This window comes from Barbus barbus, assembly GCF_936440315.1.
Source record: "Barbus barbus genome assembly, chromosome: 20".
Classification (NCBI taxonomy): domain Eukaryota; kingdom Metazoa; phylum Chordata; class Actinopteri; order Cypriniformes; family Cyprinidae; genus Barbus; species Barbus barbus.
This window is the reverse complement of record NC_136748.1, coordinates 1286265-1312419: the sequence shown is the minus strand read 5'-3', so window position 1 is coordinate 1312419 and position 26155 is coordinate 1286265. Positions and strand designations below refer to the sequence as shown.

General features: G+C 37.9%; 1 protein-coding gene across 1 annotated transcript; it reads left to right on the top strand.

The window, feature by feature from the left end:
• Window positions 1-376: 376 nt before the first annotated feature.
• Window positions 377-23931, top strand: LOC306886071 (dihydrolipoyllysine-residue succinyltransferase component of 2-oxoglutarate dehydrogenase complex, mitochondrial-like). Its single transcript, XM_079442941.1, has 15 exons — window positions 377-515; window positions 3366-3399; window positions 3547-3589; window positions 4455-4516; window positions 6703-6777; window positions 6857-6912; window positions 9602-9710; window positions 11430-11591; window positions 12571-12647; window positions 14770-14867; window positions 18833-18963; window positions 20437-20510; window positions 21144-21227; window positions 21642-21809; window positions 23365-23931. Exons 1-15 carry the CDS (start codon window positions 453-455, stop codon window positions 23497-23499), a joined length of 1371 nt encoding a protein of 456 aa, XP_079299067.1. The 5' UTR covers window positions 377-452; the 3' UTR covers window positions 23500-23931.
• The last annotated feature ends 2224 nt before the right edge of the window (window positions 23932-26155 follow it).

Genomic DNA, 26155 nt, shown 5'->3' with positions numbered 1-26155 from the left:
CCTTAAACATACAGTATGCTTAGTACACAAAAGTATCTATTGCACATGTAGTATTATAAACTGTAGACTGTATAAAGAATTACAGTCGTCTTATATTGATTTATATGCATATTAATTTTGAATTCAATGCACGGGGTTTAGCTACATTACATTTATAGCAGCACTATTGCATAAAGAACCTGCAGAAATAATCCAGTCAGTCAAATATAATTTAGTATATTATCACGAATACTGGATCCTTGACGAATGGCTTTTCTTTTCACCTTTGGATAGCTTTGAATAAAAGAGTCTAAATGCGCGAATGGAAAAGAGTAAAACAAGTGTCAAATCAATGGTACATTCCACTCTCCCCTCTCTGACTCATCGTGGTATGCTCCGCGCGGTTTCCGGTTGGCGGCGGCGCTGTTTCCTGTGCTGTGAGAGCTGCAGTGCGTGCGGTCCACCCCGACGACATGTTATCCCGTTCCCGCAGTCTCACCTGGAGCCTCGGGCGCTCGATCAGCGCCCTGCGGCAGGTAACGTGTGTGTGTCCGGTGTGTGTGTGCCGCGGAGTGTCTGAAAGCGCGTTAACCGTCAGCGGAATGGCGCGGAGCTGTAGGCCGCGGGCTCAAGGGCAGCAGGACACACCGAGAGAGAGAGAAAGTGTGTTAGTGACCTCTACAGCAGCTGCTCGTGTGTTATATATGACGTGTTCATCGTGCTTTAATACATGCAGACTGTACATGAGTGAGGTCTGCTGTCACACCGATCACGTGACCGACCCCTGAAGCACTGCTGATATTCACCTGTGTGCTGTTTGTCTTGTGTTCCTGTGTCAGTCTCTTATCAGCAGGATTTTTAATATCTGCCAGGGCAATTAATTATTGCCATAATTTGTAGGAGTGTGAATCGTCACTGGTTTAACGATTCTATCACGATTATATTAAATTTATTTTGTGCATTTTTATTAAATTATAGAAGCCGGCTATTTTTAAAAATAATTATAAATCAAAACAATTGCCAAAACTTCAAATAAATATAGCTTCAAAACATACAAACAAATAAAGTAATAAAAAAGACAATGACAAGTGATAAACAAAAATGACTCTGTGTCTGAAAGTTTACACAATCATTATGGATTTGTCTTTTTTCCTCAGCATTATTGCCGTCTGATTATTATTATTATTACTGATGAGATCATAGACCGTGGCATTCACACTAAAGCACAGATCTGTTTCCACACATCAGATGTTTTGTCCTGTTCTGAAAACTGACTCTGTGTACATCAATTTCCTAATATATCATTATTCAGAGATACAGCCGCGATCGAGCTTCAGGACAAACAAACACAAAGCTCATGTGAAAGTCTGTCAATATCTAATACGTACTGCTTTCCAAACGGCAGAAATTAAAGCATATCTAAAGATCTCGGATTTATAAAATAGTGGGTAAATGTGTTAATACTCGCGTAACAAGCTCGTATGGGAATGACGTCAGTAGGCTATAATTGATTATGGTCTATTACTGCATCGATGCAGAATCATCCATTAATAATTTGGTTATATTGAGATTACTGGCTATAGCTGAAATTAGCACCGCTTCCCAAAAAATCGTAAAATAAGTGTTTAATTTCAACATTTCATCTAATTTGCAGATTAAACTCTGTATTTTTATATATCTGTAATAAATCCTAGCACTTTACAATACAATTGTGGTATTGAGAAAGACATTTATGTAGCTGAGAACTAAGACTGAACCACAGCTTGCATGATCTATAATTTACCAAAAATATAAGAATATTGAAGAGTAATACATTTATCTGCTTCTGTTGTCGAAGTCCTCCCTGCTGCCCCATTGGTCTTCATTACGTCCCATTGACCATGCAAACCCTGTCAAACTTGGACATAGATGGATCACATGACTCCCATTTGTGCCTGAGTGTCACTGCAGCCTGTACATGCCTTCAGTGCTGATCTGTCAGATGCAGTGTTGTAGCAGTGCTTGTGTTTGTGGGCTGAAGATTCTCCATGATGTTTGTTTGCGCTGCTACAGAGTGAGATTGAGTGGTCATTACTGACAGCATAACAGCTGGTGTATGTTAGAAACATAACATGCTGAGATCCTTCCTCTTAGTTCATCATATTCCTAATGTCCTTGCCTAAAATCCATCAATTTATATATATATATATAAGCTTTTTTATATATAAAATAATGATGGAATTGAATTTTATATTTTAAAATATTTTTGATATTTTATTTTAATAGTTTAGATTTTATTAATATTTATTATATTTCCAATAAGCTTTATATATGAAAATGTCTATTCTTCCTTTGGAATGTAATATTTAATTTTCAAACCATGTGATGCATATTGCACACAAATCCAGTAAGCAATTCAGGTCCAGTAGGATTTCCTGTGTGTGTGTGTGTGTGTGTTTGTGTGTGTGTGTGTGTTTGTGTGTGTGTGTGTGTGTGTGTGTGTGTGTGTGTGTTTGTGTTTGTGTGTGTGTGTGTGTGTGTGTGTGTGTGTGTGTGTGTGTGTGTGAGAGAGAGAGAAACAAAATCACATCTGAAGAACGGTGTTGTGTTGGCATTATAACTCTTCTGTGAAACCCATTACAGCATTATTGTTATGAACCCCCCTCCCCCTTTTAAACCAGAGATCCATGTTTTTTGTTAAAAAAAAAATTCTAATTGATTCATAAAACTTGAGCATTTTTATTGAAAATTTAAACATATCTTTAATCTAATGTAAAAATAATTTTTAAAAAAAGTGTTCTTATTAAAGTCTTTCAAAATAGAGCTTCAGAGCACAGTTAAAACATCATTGATTGCTCCGTCAAATAAAGTCCTGCACAGTATAAATGAACATGTGGAGGAAGAGCACAACAGTCACATTAAAACCGTGCTGATATTCAGTACAATAGCACGCTTGCAGGCTGCTGAACACATTTTTATCCATCAAACAAACAAACAAACAAACAAACACAAAGCTCATGTGAAAGTCTGTCAGTATCTAATACGTACTGCTTTCCAAACGGCAGAAATGAAAGCATATCTAAAGATCTCGGATTTATAAAATAGTATTGTATTTAGGCAAACACTCAAAGGTTCCCTTCTCCAGATGAGATACTCGGGTGTTCATAAGTTACATGCAGCATTAATGAGCAGATCTGTATGGAAGACGTCACAGAGCGTCTTCAGTGCGTTTGATGTAAACATACAGTGGCACATGTGAGGTGCAGATATTACACAGTTGGTGTTTGTCAGAAGTCTGTCCAGATGAGGTTGTCCTGTTCCTTGATGAGCATTGTTCCTGCTGCTTGTTGCTGTTGTTGCTTCTTCTGCTCAGTGATGCACTGGTGTCTGTGGTCTTGTTCTTCTAGGGTAACGGTGTTCTCTCCAGACGGGCTGCTTCAGGTGAGTTGTGAGACTGTGGAGGATATTTCTTCTGCGTTGCATGTCATAGATATTTTTGTGAAGGTACAAATTTGAACAGTCTTGTATCTTTTTTCCTCTGACAGTGCAAACATGATTTGATGTTCCTGTGTCTGCTTTTTCCTCCAGGTATATCAGCAGCGAGCCAGTGTGTCACCTTCAAGAACAGCCTGTAAGTATCACTGACGTCTAATGAGACGATAGGTCTTCTGGGCAAAAAGTGTTGTTTTTAAAATATATTTAAACTTCTTATTCTAACATAAAAGGTCTTTAAAGTTGTGTTTTGGGCCATTATGCTATCTGAATGAATGCAGTGAACTCCTTTATTGCTTGTGCTGTGAGTTTAGCACACGTTTGGGAACGCAACGGCCACCAGTTATGCTTTATTTTCGTGACAGATGATTACAGCGTTTCACTAGATGTGTAGTGAGACGTGTTTCTGTAAGCCTGTTTTCACTGAAGCTGGAGTTTTCCTTCAAAATAAAAGCTCTACTGTCGTTTCTGTCCAAATAAAAGCTTAAAGTGCAGTATGAATAGCTTACAGCTAGCGGTTTAAATCCAAATTCAATATATCTCTTTCAAGTGTAGAAATTAGGAAAGAAGTGTAATTTCCCTACTGTACTGTAAATATACCCATTCAAATATTTGACACTGCAGTTGTTTTACAACATATGGCTACTACTGTCATTATTATTATTCTATTCTAATTAGTTTGGTTTCCTAAAACAGCAGTGTGAATGTAATTTAGACTGACATCACAAATAAAAACAGGGTCGAGTCCTCTTTAAAGTTCAGGTACAAGTCATTTCACTGACTTAAGTTTTCTTAGTTAAGAAACTTAACTTATTTTGAACTCTCAAAGTGCATTAGATAGAATAATAATAAAAAAAATTCTTCATTTGTCTTTTTTTTTAAATATCACAATAAATATTGTATCGTGGACTTCATATGGCGATATTATCTTGTCGTGAGAGTTTGGTATCGTTACCTCCCTGCTGGATTGTGTTGTGATGATGGTGCGTGCTGTTGATTTTCAGGAGGTGTGAGACCCGGTCGAGCGTCTATCAAATCAGATACTTCAACACCTCAAGCGCTCACAGTAAGTATCCGCTCATGCTCTGCATCTCTGAAATAATGTCTGGTCATATGCTGGTGCTCAAGAGTGTTGCACATCAGTTCTGCCTCACGTTTTAGTCACGATACGATGAGAAGTTAAAGTCTTGCAGCGATCTTATCAGTCATAAAATGAGGTCTCGAATTGACTTTAAAATATTTAGCATTATTACAAGGCTCTCTGGAAAGCTTGATTCTGATTGGTCAAGCAGAGCGTCCACCTTTCTGATGTTTATCATTTTTACCATTTGCTTTAATCTGTGTATTATCTCTTACTCATGTTCATGGCTGAGAGCTTCTTGCTGGGAACTTATTTCTTTGTGAAAACTTGAAGTGTAATACAAGTTAGCTAATAAAATACCTAACTCATATTTAAGATACATTGACGGCCAACAGTTTGAAATAATAATTATTTATTAATTTTCTTTGGCAGTCAAGAGTTTGAATTTGTTTTTCTCAAAGTAAGTCTCTTCTGCTCACCAAGGCTGCATTTATTTGATCAAAGATGCAATAAAACCAGCAATATTGTGAAATATTATTACAATTTAAAACAGCTGTTTTCTGTATGAATACCTGTTATAAACTGTGGACACAGGGAATATTAAAATGTGATGAATCATGTTGAATGTTTGACACTAGAGTACAAAACAAGACCTGGCAAAACTTGAATTAGTTTGAGTGCAGCTTTCCACTTTAAATCATCCTGACATTTAATTATTAGCTCTATTAAAAATGTAGCTTACCTGTAATAAAATCTGCCAAATAAAGGCTACTGCGGACATACTCGGAGCGTCTCTTATCTTGTTGCTGAAGTGCTTGTGTCCACTGCGGACGGCAGAGAGAAAAACATTCAGTTACCAATTACACACAAAAAATTCTTTCTAAAATAGAAATTATTGATCATGTCTTCAGCTGGGTTTCTGCTGATCTTAAATAGTGTTCATTTGTATAAGGCCATAAAACATCTTTGTTGTTTTCTTGGAGCACAAATACATTTACTTCAGATGAGAAATAAAGATTAAAGCCTTGCTCAAGTTCTCAGAAAACTATTTATGATTACATGAAGTGAGTTTGATTAAAGAACGTATACAGTATCTATCAATGGGTTATGAGAACTTTTCTCCATTGGAATCATGTTCATTTTTCTGCCCTCATTGGCAGATATTTGGTCTTGTTTTAATTAGTGCTCTCAATCGTGATTAATCTTGATTAATCGCATCCAAAAAAAATTAAAATTGTTTACATATTATATGTGTGTGTACTGTGTACATTTATGACATATATATAAACACAAACATGTTACGTTTATATATTAAATATATTTATATATAATATAAATAAATTATATGAATATAAATATATACATGTAAATATTTTCAAAACATATGCTATATGTGTATTTATATATACAGTGCCCTCCATAAGTATTGTAACAGTAAAGACAAAATTGCTCTGTTGGCTGTGGAGTCAAGACATTTGCAAATATGATTAAAATATGAATATGAGACAAAACTACAGAATGTCACATTTTATTATTGGGTGATTCAACACATACATGTTTTATCAGCTAAGAGGTTCAGCACTTTTAGAGTTACATCCCTCTATCTCTATCTCTGTCTCATATTGTCTTTACTGTCCAATACTTTTGGAGGGCACTGTATATGATAAATATACACAGTACACACACACATTATGTAAACAAAATCTTTTATTTTGGATGCGATTAATCGTTTGATAGCACTAGTTTTAATCAAACTCTTCACTTCATTTTGATCAATTTCTCAGAAAACAAGACTTCTTATGTCATTTTGCTTCTCTGGGAAAGGCATCTGGGTTTAACAATCTTTTGACATTTGCCCTGGAAAAAAGACAAAAATACTGAAAAAGAACATTCACTTTTTTGCATTGTGATCAAAATAGTTTTTTCTAAAATGAATTAAAAGGTAATGGAGATCTGTTGCAAGTTGTATTTTCTAAATTTGAGGTGTTACTAATGCAGCTAATGTTCTGCTCTTTAGACATTTACATTTATAAAACTTATTGACTTATTGTGTTCCCTTCAGTTTGGTCCTTACATTTTCTTTACTTGGTTTTAAAAGTGTCTTAAATGTACCTTCTTAAAACCTGCAGAAAACTTCAGCACGCCACATTAAATGTCTTCTTGGATTGCAGGGAATGAAGTTATTACAGTAAAAACGCCAGCGTTTGCGGAGTCTGTCACAGAGGGAGACGTCAGGTGGGAGAAAGGTAAGATGAGTTCATCAGGTGTGCAGTACAGACGTCTCACCCCATTGGACCCTGTTAACCCTGTTCTGTGTCTCTTTAGCTGTTGGAGACACAGTCTCTGAAGATGAGGTTGTCTGTGAAATTGAGACCGATAAGGTAAGAAGCACACTTTTTTTATCTTAATCAGGGATTTCTATAACTTCGAGTTTAATTGTTGATGTGTGTACACATTCGTCAAACGCACATCTTTGGCCATTGTGTAGCATCTCACTGTTCAAGTCAAGTTGAGCTTTATTGTCATTCTGCTACATGTGGGGACATACAGTGGAACGAAATGACATGTCTCGCAGGACCACGGTGCTACATAAATACAGACAAACAACAATGAAGTAAAAAAAATAAATAGAAGATAAAAAATACAAACTATACGAATGCTTCACACAAATACTGTACATGTGCAAAGAGAGACATTTGAGTCAAGCAGCTGGTTGGGGAACAGTGCAGGATGATTTGTAGTGCATGAGCATGTAAACATACATATATTGCTGAGTCTTTTGTTATACAAAAAAAAGTTCCATACAGTTTTTTCTTTGGTGTGGTAAGGTTTGGGGTGGGGGGTCTTGCGGTCAGCAGCACTGCAGTTCCCGTAGCAGACAGTGATGCAGCTGGTCAGCACACTCTCAATGGTGCCTCTGTAGAATGTGGTGAGGATGGGTGGAGGGAGACTTGCTCTTTTCAGCTGTTGTGCCTTTTTGGAGAGTGACATGGTGTTGGTGGTCCAGGTGAGATCCTCTGTGATGTGCACCCCCAGGAATTTAGTGCTGCTGACTCTCTCCACAGTCGAGCTGTCGATGGTCAGTGGGGGGTGGTCAACAGAGTTTCTCCTGAACAGGGCTTCCTTAAGATCATCCCTAACTAGTGCTGGACTGGAATTGTTATTGAACCTCAAGGATGTAAGACCTTGAGTTTAGTTTGAGGAACAAAACTCGATTTTGGAAATGTATGCAATTTAATTTAAGTAGTTAGCTAAATAGTGCTGTAAGTAATAATTAATCTCTAAATTGATTAATCACATTTTCATGCCCAGAGTGCTCAAAATAAGAGTGTGCACAACTTACGTCTATATATTCCATGCTAAACATTGTGTACAAAAATTAAAAAATGTACCTTAAAAACATTGTTTTGAGCACAGCACAATGGTTGTAAACCACAGACTAAGAGGAAATGTGAAAAACAGTACACAAAAAGAGTAGAATTTCTACTATATTTATGGTATTCATAAAACAGTAGGCGAAAGATAACTGGATGACCTAAACCGAATAGTATGTACTATATAGAAAGTTCATATTCAAACATAATTTGTGTTGCTTTGTATTTCAAGTTTCACTTATGGTTCATTTTAAACCTAAATTTGATGTTTAACAATATTGTTTTAATCAAAATGCTTGCTCTCCTTTTCTTCTGATTGATGTTCTGACTAGTCAATTATTCACCTTATTTTTCCCGTTAGAGCAGGCGTGGCCATTTGTACATTTGATGTGCCTGGCTTCCGGTCTCATCTGCTTCCAGCTATTTTTAGCTGTACAAAACAGCTCTTTTTGCTGCTTGATATTGCAAACTGGTGTGTTTTATCAAATTACTTTAATGTGTAATCTTAATTATAAACAAACTGGTTTGGAGTGCAAACAGTTTTCGTGTTTACTGTTATTCTTCTCGTTATTTCCCTACAGCGGCTAATGAACCAGAAGTCTCGCACATTCACAGAAACGGCCTATTTCCGCGTTGAAAAATAAGGTGGATAATAATCAGAATTTTTTCCCCACTAGTTGTTTATTAGCAATTTATTTTAATTAGTAGTTGTAGCCCGAGCAAAATACTTAAAACTATGTGCAAACTTCACAGAAATATCTGCTGCGTTTGTTAGGTGTTACGTACATGCGTGTGAGTGTGTATGCGAGAGAGTGAGCTAGAGTGAGAGAGTGAGTGAGCGAGTGAGCGTGTGTGTGCGAGATAGTGAGTGAGTGAGCTAGAGTGAGAGAGAGAGTGAGCGAGCGTGAGTGTGTATGCGAGAGTGAGCGAGCGTGAGTGTGTATGCGAGAGAGTGAGCGAGCGTGAGTGTGTATGCGAGAGTGAGCGAGCGTGAGTGTGTATGCGAGCGTGAGTGTGTATGCGAGCGTGAGTGTGTATGCGAGCGTGAGTGTGTATGCGAGCGTGAGTGTGTATGCGAGAGTGAGCGAGTGTGTATGCGAGAGTGAGCGAGCGTGAGTGTGTATGCGAGAGTGAGCGAGCGTGAGTGTGTATGCGAGAGTGAGCGAGCGTGAGTGTGTATGCGAGCGTGAGTGTATGCGAGCGTGAGTGTGTATGCGAGCGTGAGTGTGTATGCGAGAGTGAGCGAGCGTGAGTGTGTATGCGAGAGTGAGCGAGCGTGAGTGTGTATGCGAGAGTGAGCGAGTGTGTATGCGAGAGTGAGCGAGCGTGAGTGTGTATGCGAGAGAGTGAGTGAGCGAGCGTGAGTGAGCGAGCGCGAGTGAGTGAGCTAGAGTGAGAGAGAGAGAGTGAGCGAGCGTGAGTGTGCGAGAGAGTGAGTGAGTGTGTATGCGAGAGTGAGTGAGCGAGAGAGAGAGAGCGAGTGTGAGTGAGCGAGCGAGGGCGCGTGAGTGTGTGTGTGCGCGAGTGCGAGTGAGCGAGTGTGTGTGTGCGCGAGCGTGTGTGTGTGTGTGTGTGTGAGCGAGTGAGTGTGTGTGTGTGCGAGTGTGTGTGTGCGAGCGAGTGAGTGAGTGAGCGAGTGTGTGCATGCGTGCGTGTGTGTGGTGTTGAGTTAAGGTGAGATGTGTGTGTCCTGCAGACGTCGGTGCAGGTTCCCTCTCCAGCTGCAGGAGTCATTGAGGAGCTGCTGGTTCCTGACGGAGGCAAAGTGGAAGGAGGAACTCCTCTGTTCAGACTCAAGAAAGGAGGTCAGCCATGTTTATTTTTGCTAATATATATTAACGAAATTGTAATCATTACAATCATAAGCTGAAGTCACTTCTAAACATGTTCATTGTGTGTTTAACTGATTACATGATACTAGCTAGAACACGTTTATTATCTTATAGCTGTGTATTACTGCCATATGGATGATGCTTTAACTCAGACCAATAACAGAATACTTCCTGTTTGTAGCACTGAAACATACATTTTATGTGAAACTGCTTTGAAATGTGAAAAGAGCTTTGTGAATAAACTTGAATTTAATTTAATGAAAGCCAAGGAAACTTTTTTTTTAACAATCTGTTTATTGAGATGTAACAATATATAACAATAATCCAACAATATTATAGTTTACATACTTTTTTGCATATGAAAACAGTAAAAAACAAGAGAAAGGAAAGAAGAAAAGTATAATGGCAGGTTATTTCAGGTAACACAAACATGCAGTACAAAAGGAATACAAAACATGCAACAATGGTAATTTATGCACTTCTATGAAAGGGGGTGATGGGATATAGGTCAGGTGTCAAGCTGTCTCGTCTCCTGTCTCATTCAGTACATTACCAAAATCTGAATTTTAGATAAATGATATAAAGGGTGTCCAAATATTCTCAAAAGAAAGTTTACCTTTTAACACACAGGTTATTTTTCCATCACTAAAGAGAAGGACATGTTATTGATCCACTGTACGATATGGCTTCTCCACTTTCTTCCAGTACAAAGCTATTAGACGCTTTGCTTGAAGTATACTAGTATCAACACATTTACGAGTGCTGCCATGGTGTACGACGTTCTCTGGAATAACTTTTGAAATCTTAGGGCAAAATTATACAACATGTAATTTAATATTTTTATGATAGACTAAGATCACAGTTTAAGATTTGAAGTATGGGAGTATTATACCAATTAAATACAGTTGAAGTCAAAAGTTTACATACACCTTTCAGAATCTGCAAAATGGTAATTATTTTACCAACATAAGAGGGATCATACAGAATGCATGTTATTGTTTATTTAGTACTGACCTGAATAAGATATTTCACATAAAAGATGTTTATAGTCCACAAGAGAAAATAATAGTTGAATTTATAAAAAAATTACCCCTTTCAAAAGTTTACATCCCCTTGATTCTTAATACTATTAATGCTTAGCCATCTTCAGGAAACGGCTAAAAACACATCTCTTCCGTCTTTATTCTCTAACTCTATTTAACTCTATTTTATCTATTTGTTTTCTTTTATTAAAAAAACCACTTTATAAAACACTGCCATTTTTACACTCTATTTGTTTTCCAGCTGCTTGTTTTCTTAAAAAAAGGCCTCTAACACTACCTTTCTCTGTCTACTTATTTTCTTTTAAATAAAAGAGGGTGGTAAATTCAGCTATTATTTTCTCTTGTGGACTATATGTAAACATCTTATATGTGAAATATCTTATTCAAGTCAGTACTAAATAAACAATAACATGCATTTTGTATAATCCCTCTTATTTTGGTAAAAGTAAATAACATTTTGCAGATTCTGGAAGGTGTGACTTCAACTGTATAAAACAACATTTAAGAAAACCCCCCATATAAAATGTCCGTCTTCATAATAACCATAACCAGAAATAAAGCGTCTGGTCTTTCCGTGCAGGAAGTGGTGGTTATTATTATAAATAAGTGCTGCTGTGCTGCGGTGGTTTCATCTCTGGTTGTGTTTCAGCTGGAGCTGCTAAGACGACAGCAGCACCTCCTCCTGCAGCAGAGACTGCACCTCCTCCTCCTCCAGCTCCCCCTGCTCCTGCTGCTCCTGCCGGAGGGCCCATCCCCACCACCATGCCCCCTGTACCCCCTGTGCCGGCCCAGCCCATCCAGTCCAAACCAGGTCAGGAGTTCCTCCGTGTACAGGATGAAATCTCATCATAGATGCTGTACATTCAGTAGAGGCTGAGATTGGTGTATTGTGATATTAACGTTAGGGATGCACCAAATTTTTGACAACCGAAATTATAATAAGAATAAGCGAAAAGACCTAATAAAACAGAGGCGTGCAATAATGCAGCAAACATGTCGCCAGTGTAGAAGCATTTAAATAGGAAGATGCCAAAATCATTACAAGCACTGACAGCGAGAGACTGTTTAGCACTGCATCGCATGTCTCCGATCAGAAGAGGAAGGGATGGATGTTCCTGCTTACTGTGTGATTATTCAAATCACCAAATGGCCTTAAATGAGTAAATAAACTGCAGAATGTTATGGTTTCTAATACTCACATGAGCTGCATGTATTCAAATAGCACTGCACGAGCTCGTTAGTCAGGGTTCAAAATCTGCGCTGAAACAGTGTTACTGGTCAGTTGCTCAGTCACATTTTATATTTTTTTAAAGACGTGACAATGTGATATGTGCGAGAAACCTCTTCCTAAATTCGCAATGAGAATCATTTATAAATTTAAATATTCTATTATTAAAAAAAATGCATGCCTGATTCAAGAAGCGGGTTTCAAAAATGGCCCAAAAATTTTATTTTACTAATGTATTCATTTGAAGTTAAATTGTGCTTTGTTGGTATAATGTCTGCTTGAATGTTAAAAAATATTCAGTGTTAAGTAAATGTTTTTTAATTGTTGTTTTGTAATTGATTGATTTCTTTGAAAAGCAAGACAAAACAGTAAAAAGAACATTTTGGCTATTTAATAAAAAATAAAAAAATTTGGCTAAATACATGGGGAATAAAATGGGAAAATACGTGTTCGGTATTCTGCCTTTGGCCCAGTATTTTATTTTGTTCTGCTTCGGCCAAGAATTTCCATTCGGTGCATCCCTAATTAACTGCAAGTCTCTTGTCTTGTGTCTGTGCTGTAGTTTCTGCCATCAAACCCACTGCAGCTCCTGCTGCTGCTGCTGACGCCGGAGCCAAAGCCACCCGATCAGAGCACAGGGTAAGAGGCGTCACACCTGCAGTCTGCATCAACACACTGTGCAGGTTATATGCTGAACGTTTGCAAACTACTGTACAGCATATATTTCATACCCCAGTTTGAAAACACTTGCTGCATGTGACTCGAGTGCTAGGGATGAATGCACCAATCAAAACCACTTTCCACTTTAAAGTGAGCATTATTATTTTTTTGTTTCAGGTTGATAAGTTTGTCACTTGAACATTAGTTTAATTGCCGGACAATCAGATTAGTTACAATTAATTTAGAAGGCCTTAATGCAGGCGTGTGGGGGACCTCCTAAATAATGCCAGACAGACGTTATTCAGTATATCTCCTTAAGCTAACCCAGCGCCTAAACCTACCCCTCAGACAAAACTACTGGCATTTTTAGGTTTTCAACAAACTTCATTCTGTATGATTTATAAGCTTGTTGCAGTAGCATATAGTCACCGGCATGACAGGATGTGCAAATGCCGCTCAAAACGCCAGCTTCCTCACCCGAATGAAAGGGTTTTTAGTCTAAATAAAAGGCTAGTAGCAGGATCGTAAAATGAATGGATGTGATTACGATCATTTGAGAAAATGAAGAGCGCGCTGTAGTTACGCACGGGATCATTAGCTTTGTGGACTGTTTCATATCCTGTCACGGAGACCGCTGAATGCGCCTTTTTAAATGGTTTCACGGTGCTTGTTTTATTTTAAAACATCGTCGCAATGTTTGCAATTGACACTATCGGGACTTAAAATAAAATGATCCCAAATGCAAGTACGGCGCGTGGGGCAGGGATCCGTTTCCAAAACCTCCGGCGTTGCAACAGGAAAACACACCGTTACCCATTTGAAACGTTTTAATGCGAGTATTATGACACAAGTGAGGTACAAAGCTTTGTTAATAAGAGAAATAATTGGTTAGCAGGCAAATGTTACATCATGACCATGCTTTTGGATTCATGCCGTTCAAGCGCATTTAAATCAAGCCATACGCGGCTTTGTGTTGCGCAACCCTGTCAAAGCAAAGTGCCCGATATGCAACAACTATCTAGGGAAATTATAATTGAACATGACTTACTACATTTCAATACACAAGAACTTTGTATTGTATCTGTTTTAATGTACTTTTAAAGTTTGGATCACATTAAAAGCGTAGTTTGTAAATTATTTTAGTGTTTAATTTTAGTCCAAAATTAAACCGCTTTTATCGATTACATCGCTTATCGATAATTAATCGATCGGCGATTAATCGTTGACATCCCTAATATAAATATATATATATAATGTGTATATGTGTGTGTCGCATTAAGTGAGCGTTTCTTTCAGGCGGGCTGTGTTTGTACATGAGCAGATATTTGTAGGTGACATTTTACTCCCAACAAATACATATTTAACTCTAGAAAAGTTTCCTGAGATGTAGTAAGTAAAACATGTCTTTTAATGCCAAATATATCTTCTTTATCGTTTAAGGCCACTGCTGCCTTTGTGCATTACAAAGACACTGATGTGCTCATACTGTTAGGAGGATCTTGGGTAATATTAGACCAATTTAATTAAAGCAGACTATATATTTTATCATTTATTCATGAAGTAGACTAATTGTTACTTATGTGCCATAACTTCTGCCATCAAGTTAATACACAACAACTTCTGCAGTTGATCATGTTAGACCGCAAGATTTGAATGCCTTCAGTTTCACCTCTGATCTTGATCATCTTCATCTGATATTCTGTATCTCTGTATTTGATCTGAAATGGCTTAAAAGGTTTTTTCCCACCTTACAAACCAGTAGAGCCTGTCACCGTTTGATTCAAAGTGTTTAATGCAAGAACTTGAACAGTACGAATGTAGTGAAAAACTATCAAGGCGTCTTTTACCAAATGAAATGAAATGCAATGTATATGTGAAACAGTGTTAAATGCCATTTGGACATTTTGAGTGATGCCTAATTGTTGAATCAGTGGCCCTAATCACACAATCTGTGCTCTTTAAGAAACTCTTGGCCAAATAAAAAATGGATTGAAATGGTGTCTATATTAACAGTGTTATTTACATGAACTGATATATAATAGCACAAATTCTGCCGAGGCACCGCGCTCTCTTGCTCAGCCCTTTTGTGGTTTTGTTGCAGGTGAAGATGAACCGCATGAGACTGCGAATCGCTCAGCGGCTGAAGGAAGCGCAGAACACCTGTGCCATGCTGACAACCTTCAATGAAGTTGATATGAGGTTTGTTCCTATAAAAGCAAACCAGCCTACTCCAGCTTATACAGTCACTGCTTCTTTGAAATGTGTTTTAATACCCTGCCAGTCAAAGGTTGGTGCTCACCTACTTTACCTAAATGTTTTTTTTTTCTATCGAGTTTATGGACATTGAATGCCTTTCCTGAGGTAAATGTGATGTAGCGTGACATTGATCATAAACTGTTTTATTAACATCTTTCTGCGGTTAAAACATTTACTGATTGATTACATGGGACATGATTCATTTCAGTAAGTTATTCTTTTTCTTTCAAGCCCAACCCTTGATGTTAATTAATGTTTATTTGGTGCTGTAAGTAGTAGTAAAGAGTAAGATGTGATCGGTTCACGTGAGGCTACACAAAGCTTATTGTCAGGCATGCTACAAATAATGTTTAGTGACGTTTTGTTCACAGATCAACTGAAAAGATCAAACATTTTGTTTCATCAAAATGGGAATCGATTAAAATAGAGGAGAATTAATATTTTAAACTGAAAACTATTATGTCTAGATATCTACTCCAACTCGGTGCATTAAAAGAAGAGTAGTAATAAATGATTGTTAAAGTTACATACATATTAGGGATGTGCATCTCCACAACCGAGGCCGATGTGATGCGTATTGATGCATTCCCAATGTTATGATGCATTAAAGATACATATGAAGCAGCTACCGATGCGATGTGATACGTTCACCCCTATTATGATGCAGTTCAATCCGATTTCGATTTGATTCAACACAATGTGATTCAATGGTAAAAATATGATGCTATGCCATTCAATATGATACAGATAGTTCACTTTTATTTCTTTGGTTCAGACAGACAGCCATGTTAATCTATATTCTGTGTGACTCTCAGGACTCGCCTCTGTCTCTGTAGTGTTGTGATATTCATGTAGATTTAGATTCATGGCGATGAGAGAACGCACTTGAGAAACAGTTTAGAGAGGAGAAATCAATCTAAATATGAAATATTGGTCAAATTACTTGTCACTTTCTAAATAGTTACAGAATATATTTATTTACGAGCATTTACTAATTATTATATATAAATAGATCGGTTTCATCAATGCAGAGAAACAATGCATCATGATACAAATGGCAACTTATATCTGATGCACACTTTTTGATCATCGCATCATTAAATTTTATGCCGATGCGAATCGGTGAATCTTACCATCCCTAATACATATGCATACTTTATATTTGTGCACAAAACAGACTTGTAAGCCTGATGAGCACCAATTCAGGCAAACGTGCCCAAGCGTCTGCCTGTGAATGTGTGGTAAAGAGCACTGACACATAGGAAGGTCTGTCGACGGCCCTGTGAAAATTTAGCTTATTGGCCAAACCTGATTAGAAGCTCCGCAATGCCCATCCAAATGGTTATAGATTGGAATCTGGCCTACAGGAAGAGATTTCTGAAACCCAATCTCCACTTAAAGCACGGAATGTAAATATTTGGTCCTAATGTTGGTCAAAACAAAGATAAGAAGGGCAAAATGGGCTTTATTAATTTACAAGGAAACGTTAATGTCCACAACCTCCCTCGCTAACCCCTGAGGAGGACACTTTGAGGATTTCTCCCCAGCGCAAATGGCCGTGTTAGCTTTCAGCTGCCCGGGGTTCGTGTTCTGCCGCTAATCTCGTTGGCATTGATGGGATGGAGGAAGACTCTGCCGGTCTGGAGTCGAAGGAGCGCGCTCGTCTGCGGCCCGCGAGCATCTGCCCCGGGGTCCCCTGAGACGCGCCTTCAGAGAGAGTGTGCGAGACGCCCGGAACGTTATGGGCTATTATGACAGGCCAATAAGATTTGAAGGCTCTGGAAAGTGAAGATTTTTATCACGTCTTCTCTCCTTTCTCTGAGAGCGCGTGTCTTGGGACGGTCCTAATTCCGTTAGCGGAGAAACCGGAGAGGCTAAACGGTGTTAGAGACAGGAAAATAGAGAATTACAGTCTCGGCCCTTTTCACTCAAAACCTGGCCAGACTGTTGTCCACAACATCCTCCACTGCTGTTTCAGTAAGCAGACTTACCTTAAATGCCACGAACCGCTCAAACTGAGGTGTTTGCTTGTTGCAGACCCAAAAAAATTCAAATTTAACTTGTGCGGAAAACTGGAATATCGCATAAAACATTTATGTATAAAGTCAAAGAGAACAAAATCGTCACTTCCTGATAAACTGGCAATATATATCATTAAGAAAAGTAGGAGAAGCCACTGAATATTTCTATATTTTATCAAATTGATATATACATATATAATGAATTACTTGCACCTCAGAGCAAGCAGACGAAACACAATAAATGCAGTCATTGCTTTCGGAGGTGGATGGTGCTGTTTGGGAACGCAGTCGTGTAAGACAATTATACAGAAATACTTTGATGACAGACTTTGCTCAGGCATTTCAGAACGACCAAAACAACATTTCAGATGATGTGAAACGAGATCGGTCCGCTGGTTAGTCAAGTTATCCTGTCCCATCATGCAAAGTCACATCACTTTTTTGATGCACTAGGTAGAATTTATTCAGTAAATGTGTTTCCATCGTGGTTTATGCCAATTTTTTTCTTATCTCTATCCTACTCAATTGTGTGCATAAGTATTTTTATGTGCATTTTTATAATTTATGCACATCTTTGTGTTTCCATCCAGCGTTTTTTTAATGCGATATTCTAAAATGCACTTAAAAATAGGTGGATGGAGACATAGCTAGTGCTGAAGAGTGTTTAGTGGAGTATTTGCATTGCGTTGTGTTAGAGAGCCACCGATTACACTTCAAGGATTTTTAAATAATTAGGAATGGGCATTTTTATGCGTATGTGTGTCATGGCGATAATTAAATGATTTAAATAAGAATGTGCTGTTGATGAGAAAAAAATAAACATTTAAAAGCAATATGAATATAAATGCGTTACAAATATTCTAGTCATAATAAAGTTGGGCTTTGCCATTTGAGCTGTTGATAAGAAAAATACCAATTCGATTAAAAATAAAAACATTATCAATGTTTTGAAAAGGAAACATCTTAAAGCAATATAATTGTTTCAGATATTCCAATCATATTCAATAATGTAGGGCTGTGCCATTGACACAAAAAAGAAAAATAACATTTACATATATTTTTCATAATCTATAATAGTCCATTTTGTCATCAGCTCAAACAGAAAAGCCTGAATATTTCAAACAATCATTCTCTTTTGATGTTTCTTTTTCTAAATATTAATATATTTTTAATAATCTAATTTGTTTGAAAACGAAACATTTAAAAACAATATGATTGATAATATTCCAATCATATTCATGTAATGCCAGGCTTTGCATCTAAAGGAAGTATGATGGTCTTGAATAATCCTAGTATTGCCCGTAATGTTGGTCTGCGCGGGCTGAAGACTGATTGATCACCTGTCAACTGAAGCGCTTTACTAAAACAGCATAATTAACTCAACCAAACACACAATCTGTGAATTATCATGATGGAACTGATTCAAGGCATCATTGCACACTTTCTGAACCATATTTCAGTACAGTGCACTTCAACAGATCAGTGCATTACTGAATATTATATTTTAAGCAGTTCATGGTTACCATGTCTGTCAGTCTCCCAAATGGAATGAAAAATATCTTAACCATTATAAATACACTGTAGTCTAGGTCTTCTGAAGTCATCTGATGACTTTTTTTTTCTTTTTTTGAGTAAATAACTTTAATTTCAGTCTGTTTCTCACACAAAAACATGATTTCAGAGACCTGGAAAAAGTGCACGTGTCACATACTGCCATGATCACATACGCTTTCATTGGATGGTAAAGAGCAGTGTGAACATTCTGCTAAACATCTGCTTTGAGTTTTCTAGAAGACTAGTTGGAACGACATGAGAGCGAGTAGCTGTTCCTTGTTGTAATGCTTGGTTGCAGGTGTCTTACGTTTTTTCTGTGTTCCTCCGCGACAGCAACATCACAGAGATGAGGAAACAGTATAAAGATGCTTTCCTGAAGAAACATGGCATCAAACTGGGCTTCATGTCTGTGTTTGTGAAAGCGGCTGCCTACGCTTTGACAGACCAGCCTGCCGTTAACGCTGGTACGTTCACACACACACACACACACACACACACACACACACTCACGCTCAAGCCTTGCTAGCTCAGGCTCAGCATCTCACTTCAGATTAAGCCTCTGGTAAGCGTGTGTGGTTATGTGGTCATCTGTTCGAGTCTAAAGAACACATTTTACAGATTACCTTTCTGTCGCCCCCCCTCCTCTCTTTCCTTCCAAACCTCATTGGCTTGGCCTACATAGACAGGCATGTTTAACACGGTTTCATCAGGCCAGTGTGTGTCTATATTTGCCCAGAGTCTCACCATTTCATGTTCTTCATCAGATTCTTGCATGTAGCTGCTGGAGGCCGTCGTGTCTGACCGAACGCTAAAATAGACTGGAGGCTTGTTGGCACCATTAGGGTTGTAGTTAACTAACAAAATTTAGTTTTATGCTTTTAGTTTTACTTAGTTTAACCATAATAAGTTATTAAAACTTAAACTTATTTTATTTCAGCTAGGTGCCTAAAATAACTAAAATGAATAAAAACCAATATAAAGACAAAAATGACAAACACAATTACCCAAACTTTTAAATTAAAAACTTCTTAAAGACAAGAAGAAAAAAATCATAATATTAATAAAAACTAGTGCTGTCAACTGATTAATCGCATCCAAATTTAAAGTTTTGTTTACATAATATGTGTGTACGGTGTATATTTATTACGTACATAAATACACACACATGCATGCTTATATTTAAGAAAAAATGTATATTAAATATATTTATATATAATATACATATATATATATAAATGTAAATATATACATAATATAATAAGGAAAGGGGAAAGGGAAGTGGTGTGTGGAAGTATGGTGACCCATACTCTGAATTAGTGCTCTGCATTTAACCCATCCAAGTGTACACTCAGTAGTGAACACACACCCGGGGAGCAGTGGGCAGCTAATGCTGCGGCGCCCGGGGAGCAGTTGGGGGTCCGGTGTCTTGCTCAAGGGTCTCACCTCAGTCGTGGTATTGAGGGTGGAGAGAGTGTTGGTTATTCACTCCCCCCACCTACAATCCCTGCCGGACCTGAGACTCGAACCCACAACCTTCAGGTTACAAGTCCAACTCTCTAACCATTAGGCCACGACTGCCCCCATAACATATACATAACACATATGCCCCCATATACACAGTGCACACACATATTACATAAACAAACTCTTAATTGGATGCGATTAATCGTTTGACAGCACTAATAAAACTAATAGTATGTCCCGTCTTCCTGTTTCAGTTGGAATTCAGTGTTCCTTTAAACTGCTATATATATATATATATATATATATATATATATATACATATACATACATACATACATACATACACACACACACACAAATATAAATATTTTAGTTATTTCACAGTGTATTGTGGAACTGCAATTGCGAGATATAAACTCCAAAAAGTCAAATATATACTGAAAGCTATTAAGTGCTGTTTTTAATCTGTGCAGTCATTGATGACACGACCAAAGAGATAGTGTATCGGGATTATGTGGATATCAGTGTGGCAGTCGCGACACCAAAGGTAAATCCTACACTATTATGCCTCTTATGCAGAAATTTATACTTTCTTTCCTCAAGGATGCATTAAATTGAGCAAAAGTGACAAAGACATTTATAATGTTATACCCGATTTCCATTTCAAATAAATGCTGTTCTTCTGAACTTTCTATTCATCTGTGAATCCTGAAAAATAAAATGTATGATGGTTTCCACAGAATTATTGTGCAGCACAACTGTTTTCAACATTGATAATAATCAGAAATGTTTGTTGAGCAGTAAATCAGTATATTATTATGATTTCTGAAGATCATGTGACACTGAAGACTGGAGAAATGATGCTGAAAATACAGCTGCAGATCACAGGAATAAATTACAGTTTAACACATATTCAGATAGAAAACAGCTGTTTTAAACTGTAATAATATTTCACAGTTTTCACTGTATTTTTGATCAAATAAATGCAGCCTTGATGAGCAGAAGAGACTTCTTTCAAAAACATACTTGAGAAACAGTGCCATGATTTGCATAACAGTTAAATAGCAGCAGATATTTATCTTCTCAGTCTTGTAATATCAGTCCAGTCGCCGTGGCTGTATTAATGTGTAGATGTTTCTGGGCCCTGTGTGTCAAACACGTTCTCCTTCTCGTCTCTCAGGGTCTCGTGGTTCCCGTGATCAGAGGAGTGGAGGGAATGAACTTCACAGACATCGAGAAAACCATTAACGAGCTGGGAGAGAAGGTGAGCTGCTGTCTGAAGATGTGCTTATTGAGCTGCAAATGGAGCGACTAACCAGAAATCTTTATTTAGCTAAATATGTTTCATGACCTAAAAAAACAGCGGTGGTATCACTGGTAAAACAGATGTCAAGTGAAGGGGAAAAATCAAACCATGCGATTTCTGAAAAACGCTGCGGTTTATTCCTCTGATGACTCTAATGACATTTTTAAGAGCGTTAATCAGGGCACGATTTACTTTATGCATTTAGCAGACGCTTTTATACAAAGAACAAAAGTAATTCAGCAAAGAGCAGTAATGTGCAGATGTATTAGACGACTGGATTATTAAGCAAACTAGAGAAGAGAAAGAAGGCTGTTTTTCTGCTAGATTGTGTCTTGTCAGTTTCTGACTAGTTTTCCTGTGTTTTTATCGTAGGCTCGTAAGAACGAGCTGGCTGTGGAGGACATGGACGGCGGCACCTTCACCATCAGCAACGGAGGAGTGTTCGGCTCCATGTTTGGGACTCCCATCATCAACCCGCCTCAGTCGGCCATTCTGGGCATGCATGGCATCTTTGACCGGCCCGTGGCCATCGCTGGGAAGGTTAGATGGGAACGCTTCTGTGTTTTCTGTGCCTTACATCAGTAGAGTCAACAGTCGGTTCAGGAAGTGAACACTCCATTCATTTTCTCCATAGGGACATTTTTGTTAATCAGTGGTAACCCTAACCCTTAATTTTAAAATAATCATGTTTAACAGCTGAAATCATGTAGGAAAAAATACATTCTCAAAGCAGCCTCCACCAATCAGAGAGATGGGCCAGAAAAGTGTGCCAAAACAGCACTTAAGCTCCACCCACTGTGGAACTCTATTTTCACTATGGGGGGGGGGGGGGGGGGGGGGGGATTATTGCCATGTTTTATCTGACAATTGTATTTTTTTAATCAAAGTTGGAAGTTTATATCTTAAAGTTGTCTTAGGATTGCACGTTTACATCTCAGTGTCTTCTGCTTTTCAAGGCTGTTTATTTGATCAATTCAATTCACGTTTATTTCTATAGCGCTTTTCACAATATTGAAATTTCTAATATTGTTTCCTTATTTTAATATCTGTTAAACTGTAATGTATTTCTGTGATCTGCAGCTGTATTTTCAGCATCATTCCTCCAGTCTTCAGTGTCACATGATCTTCAGAAATCATAATAATATGCTGATTATTATCAGTGTTAGAAACTGTTGTGCTGCTTAATGTTTTTTTGAAGCCTGTGATACTTTTTTTCTTTGATTCTTCGATGAATAAAAAGTTTAAAAGAACAGCATTTATTAAAAACAGAAATCAATGTCTTTACTATCACTTTTTATCCATTTAGCACATCCATGCTGAATAAAAGTATGAATTTCTATTAAAGAAAGAAAATTACTGACGCCAAACTTTTAAATAGTAGTGTATATTGTAACACAAAAATGATATTTTGAATAAACACTGTTCTTTTTTAACATTTTATTTATCAAAGAATCCTGAAAAAAGTATCACAGGTCCCAAAAAATATTAAGCAGCACAATTGTTTCCAACATTTATTATAAATCAGTATATTATTATGATTTCTGAAGATCATGTGACACTGAAGACTGCAGTAATGATGCTGAAAATACAGCTGCAGATCACAGAAATAAATTACACTTTAACACATTCACATAGAAAACAGCTGTTTTAAACTGTAATAATATTTCACAAAATTAGTTGTTTTCCCCCTGTGTGTTTGATCAAATAAATGCAACCTTGATGAGCAAAAGAAAAACATTGAAAATCTTCCTCATCCCAAACATTTGAACGGTACTATATATATATATGCATATTTTGCAGGACTTTTGAAATATATTGTTTCTACAAATCTAATCAACAGCTTTAAATGAGTTTTATATTTCTGTTTTTAATTTGGCATTTGCAGTGATTCATGGGATTGTAGTTTGCCTCATTACAGCCTAATCTTAGTTTTGGTCTGGTTTTTGAGATCAGAGTTTGGCATGTTGTGATTCTTCTTGTCGCTGCTTGGTTTGGTTCGTGGCTTTAACAGACTTCTGGCTAAAAGTCCAGCGCTGCTGTGAAGCTCCGGTGCTCCTCTGTTCTCTGACGTGTGTTGTTGTGTGGGTTTGTCCAGGTGGAGATCCGGCCGATGATGTACGTGGCTCTGACCTACGACCACCGCTTGATCGACGGCAGAGAGGCCGTGACCTTCCTCAGAAAGATCAAATCGGTGGTGGAGGACCCTAGGGTGCTGCTGCTGGACATGTGAATGCTCTCGGACCATCGGCCGTCTCCTGCCGCTCACCAAACACCTTCTCATCTCGCACAGAATGGTTACGACCCACAAACCCCATCTGTACACTAGGGACGGACGCGTCAGGATTTGCATCATTAGCTTCATGTTGAGTTGTTTTACCATGTATACGTCCGCTGGGTTTTCACTGTATAATGGAGGAAAGCGCGGTGCGGTTATTTGTTTCTAAATGGAGAATAAATGATAGTAATATACAGTATATGATATATTTAATCTCTTGGGTGTAAAGCGATCGGAGCAGAAACACTGTTCCCGTCAGTCGCAGGTGCTTGTTTTTGTACAAGAGACCTCGACGCGTCCCGCACAACTCCAGACCATCAGATCCTGTCTGCCTGTGTAAAAAACTAAACTATATGAGATTTTAAACAATAAAATCAATGAAATGCTCACGCTCTCGTGTCTTTCTGACTCTGTTTGTATTCAGCAAGCAGCAGTCAGTCCACGTCACTGATGTTCAGTAATAATCAGAGTATAAATCATACGACACACATCAGCTGAACAATGTTGTAAAATCGCTGCGTCTTATATCATTGTAAATAGTTTGGATGAAATTATTCCTTCAGAAAGTTCGGAAGTTTTAAAGTTTAACATTGAGCACAAGGCTAGTGGGGAATTTAATGCTGAACAATTGGTACAAATACCAATTCTCAATCGTTTGCCATGCAAAATCACAGTTGACAAACAAACAAACATTAAAAAAAATTCTGTGTCTATATATAGAGAGAGAGATAATAGTTTGTTTTAACATCACTGAAGTACTATTATATTTTTTGTTAATAGGCCTATTTTGAATTACAATGTATTTTTATATTTTTTGTTTTTGGCTAAAGTTGTTTTGTTTTTGTCATTTATTAGTTTTTTTTTTTATATCTATATTTTTATTTGTTTATTTTAGTCATTTTAAAGGACAATTTGACTTATTACATTGACAGCTACCTGAAACAAAATAATTTTTTTATATTTCAGTTTATATAAATGTTTATTTACAGTTAAGGTAATGAAAATGTTTCTTTGTGGTTTTAGTTAAGTGACGTGACATTCGGTCAAGTATAATGACCCATACTCGGAATTCGTGCTCTGCATTTAACCCATCCAATGTGAACACACACACAGCAGTGAACACACACACACCGTGAACACACACCCGGAGCAGTGGGCAGCATTTATGCTGCGGCGCCCGGGGAGCAGTTGGGGGTTTGGTGTCTTGCTCAAGGGCACCTCAGTCGTGGTATTGAGGGTGGAGAGAGCGCTGGACATTCACTCCCCCCACCTACAATCCCTGCCGGCCCGAGACTCGAACCCGCAACCTTTGGATTACAAGTCCGACTCTCTAACCATTAGGCCACAACTTCCCAGTAAAGGTAAAAACCCTGGTGGGGACACAACTTCAAGTCTTTAATGCTACATTATTTAACAAAAATTTTAACTATATAAAACACAGGATAGAGGTGGATCTTGCAGATGAGTACAAACCTCTTTCCAAAGACATCTTCAGCTCAGAGGGACTGGACACTAATTTCTTACAAGAGAGAATAAACACAAAATTCTAGAGTTTATTTCTATATATATATATATTGTTTTTTATCCAAATGAACACATTTGCTAATACAGCACAAATGATTAAATAAATCATGACACAGACGTATATATAGTGCAATTCTAACATTTTTGGCTCTATACACCACCACAATGGATTTCATATGAAGTCAAGTCAGCTTTGTCAATTCTTCCACATGTACGACACATACATACAGAGAATTGAAATTGCGTTACTCTCAGACCCTTGGTGCATACAGTTAACATTAAACACGTTCAGATACAGATAAATACAGTTTAAACATATGTACATACAACTATACAAATATACAAATGAGGATATTGTAGAAAAAAATAAGAATTAGATCGATAAAGTGGCATAAGGCGCCTGGCAGATAGAGTGCAAAACCAGTTAAATAAAAACAACACTGTAGATATATTTGTAGTGCAAAAGAGCTTGTAGAAAACATTGTAGAAAAAAAAAAAAAAGAGAGATAGATAAAGTGCATAAGGCACATGGCAGAATAGATGGAGTGCAAACCAGTTGAATGTACAAAAACAAAACTGTGCAGTTTTGTTTTGTTATAAGTGTAGTGCAAGAAGAGCTTATCAGTCAGACTATCCGAAGAGGTAATTTGCAGTCAATGTTGGATGGGTAGTGATCAGCCAATGCTGCACAAGTGACAGGTGCCGGTCACAGTTTGTTGGGGGGGGGTGTCACAGAGTCAGAGTTCCTAGTGTGTTGCTGTGTTAAATGGGAGTGAAAGAGGGGAGGGGGGGCAAGGACGGGAGGGAGTTCAGCTTCCTGACAGCCTGATGTATGAAGCTGTCCTTCAGTCTGCTGGTCCTCGCCTGGAGACTCCGCAGTCTCCTCCCTGATGGCAGCAGACTGAAGAAGCTGTGTGTCGGGTGGGTGGGATCGCCTGCAATGCGGAGGGCTTTGCGGGTGAGACGGATGCTGTAGATGTCCTGGAGGGAGGGGAGAGAGACACCAATGATCTTCTCAGCTGCTCTCACTATGCGTTGAAGTGACTTGTGGCAGGATGCGTTGCAAGCGCCATACCACACAGTGATG

Coding starts and splice junctions, on each gene's coding strand:
- LOC306886071 (XM_079442941.1), top strand. CDS start 453: ATGTTATCCCGTTCCCGCAGTCTCACCTGGAGCCTCGGGCGCTCGATC. Junction 3,400..3,546: donor CTCCAGACGGGCTGCTTCAG/GTGAGTTGTGAG, acceptor TTTTTCCTCCAG/GTATATCAGCAGCGAGCCAG. Junction 3,590..4,454: donor GTCACCTTCAAGAACAGCCT/GTAAGTATCACT, acceptor GTTGATTTTCAG/GAGGTGTGAGACCCGGTCGA.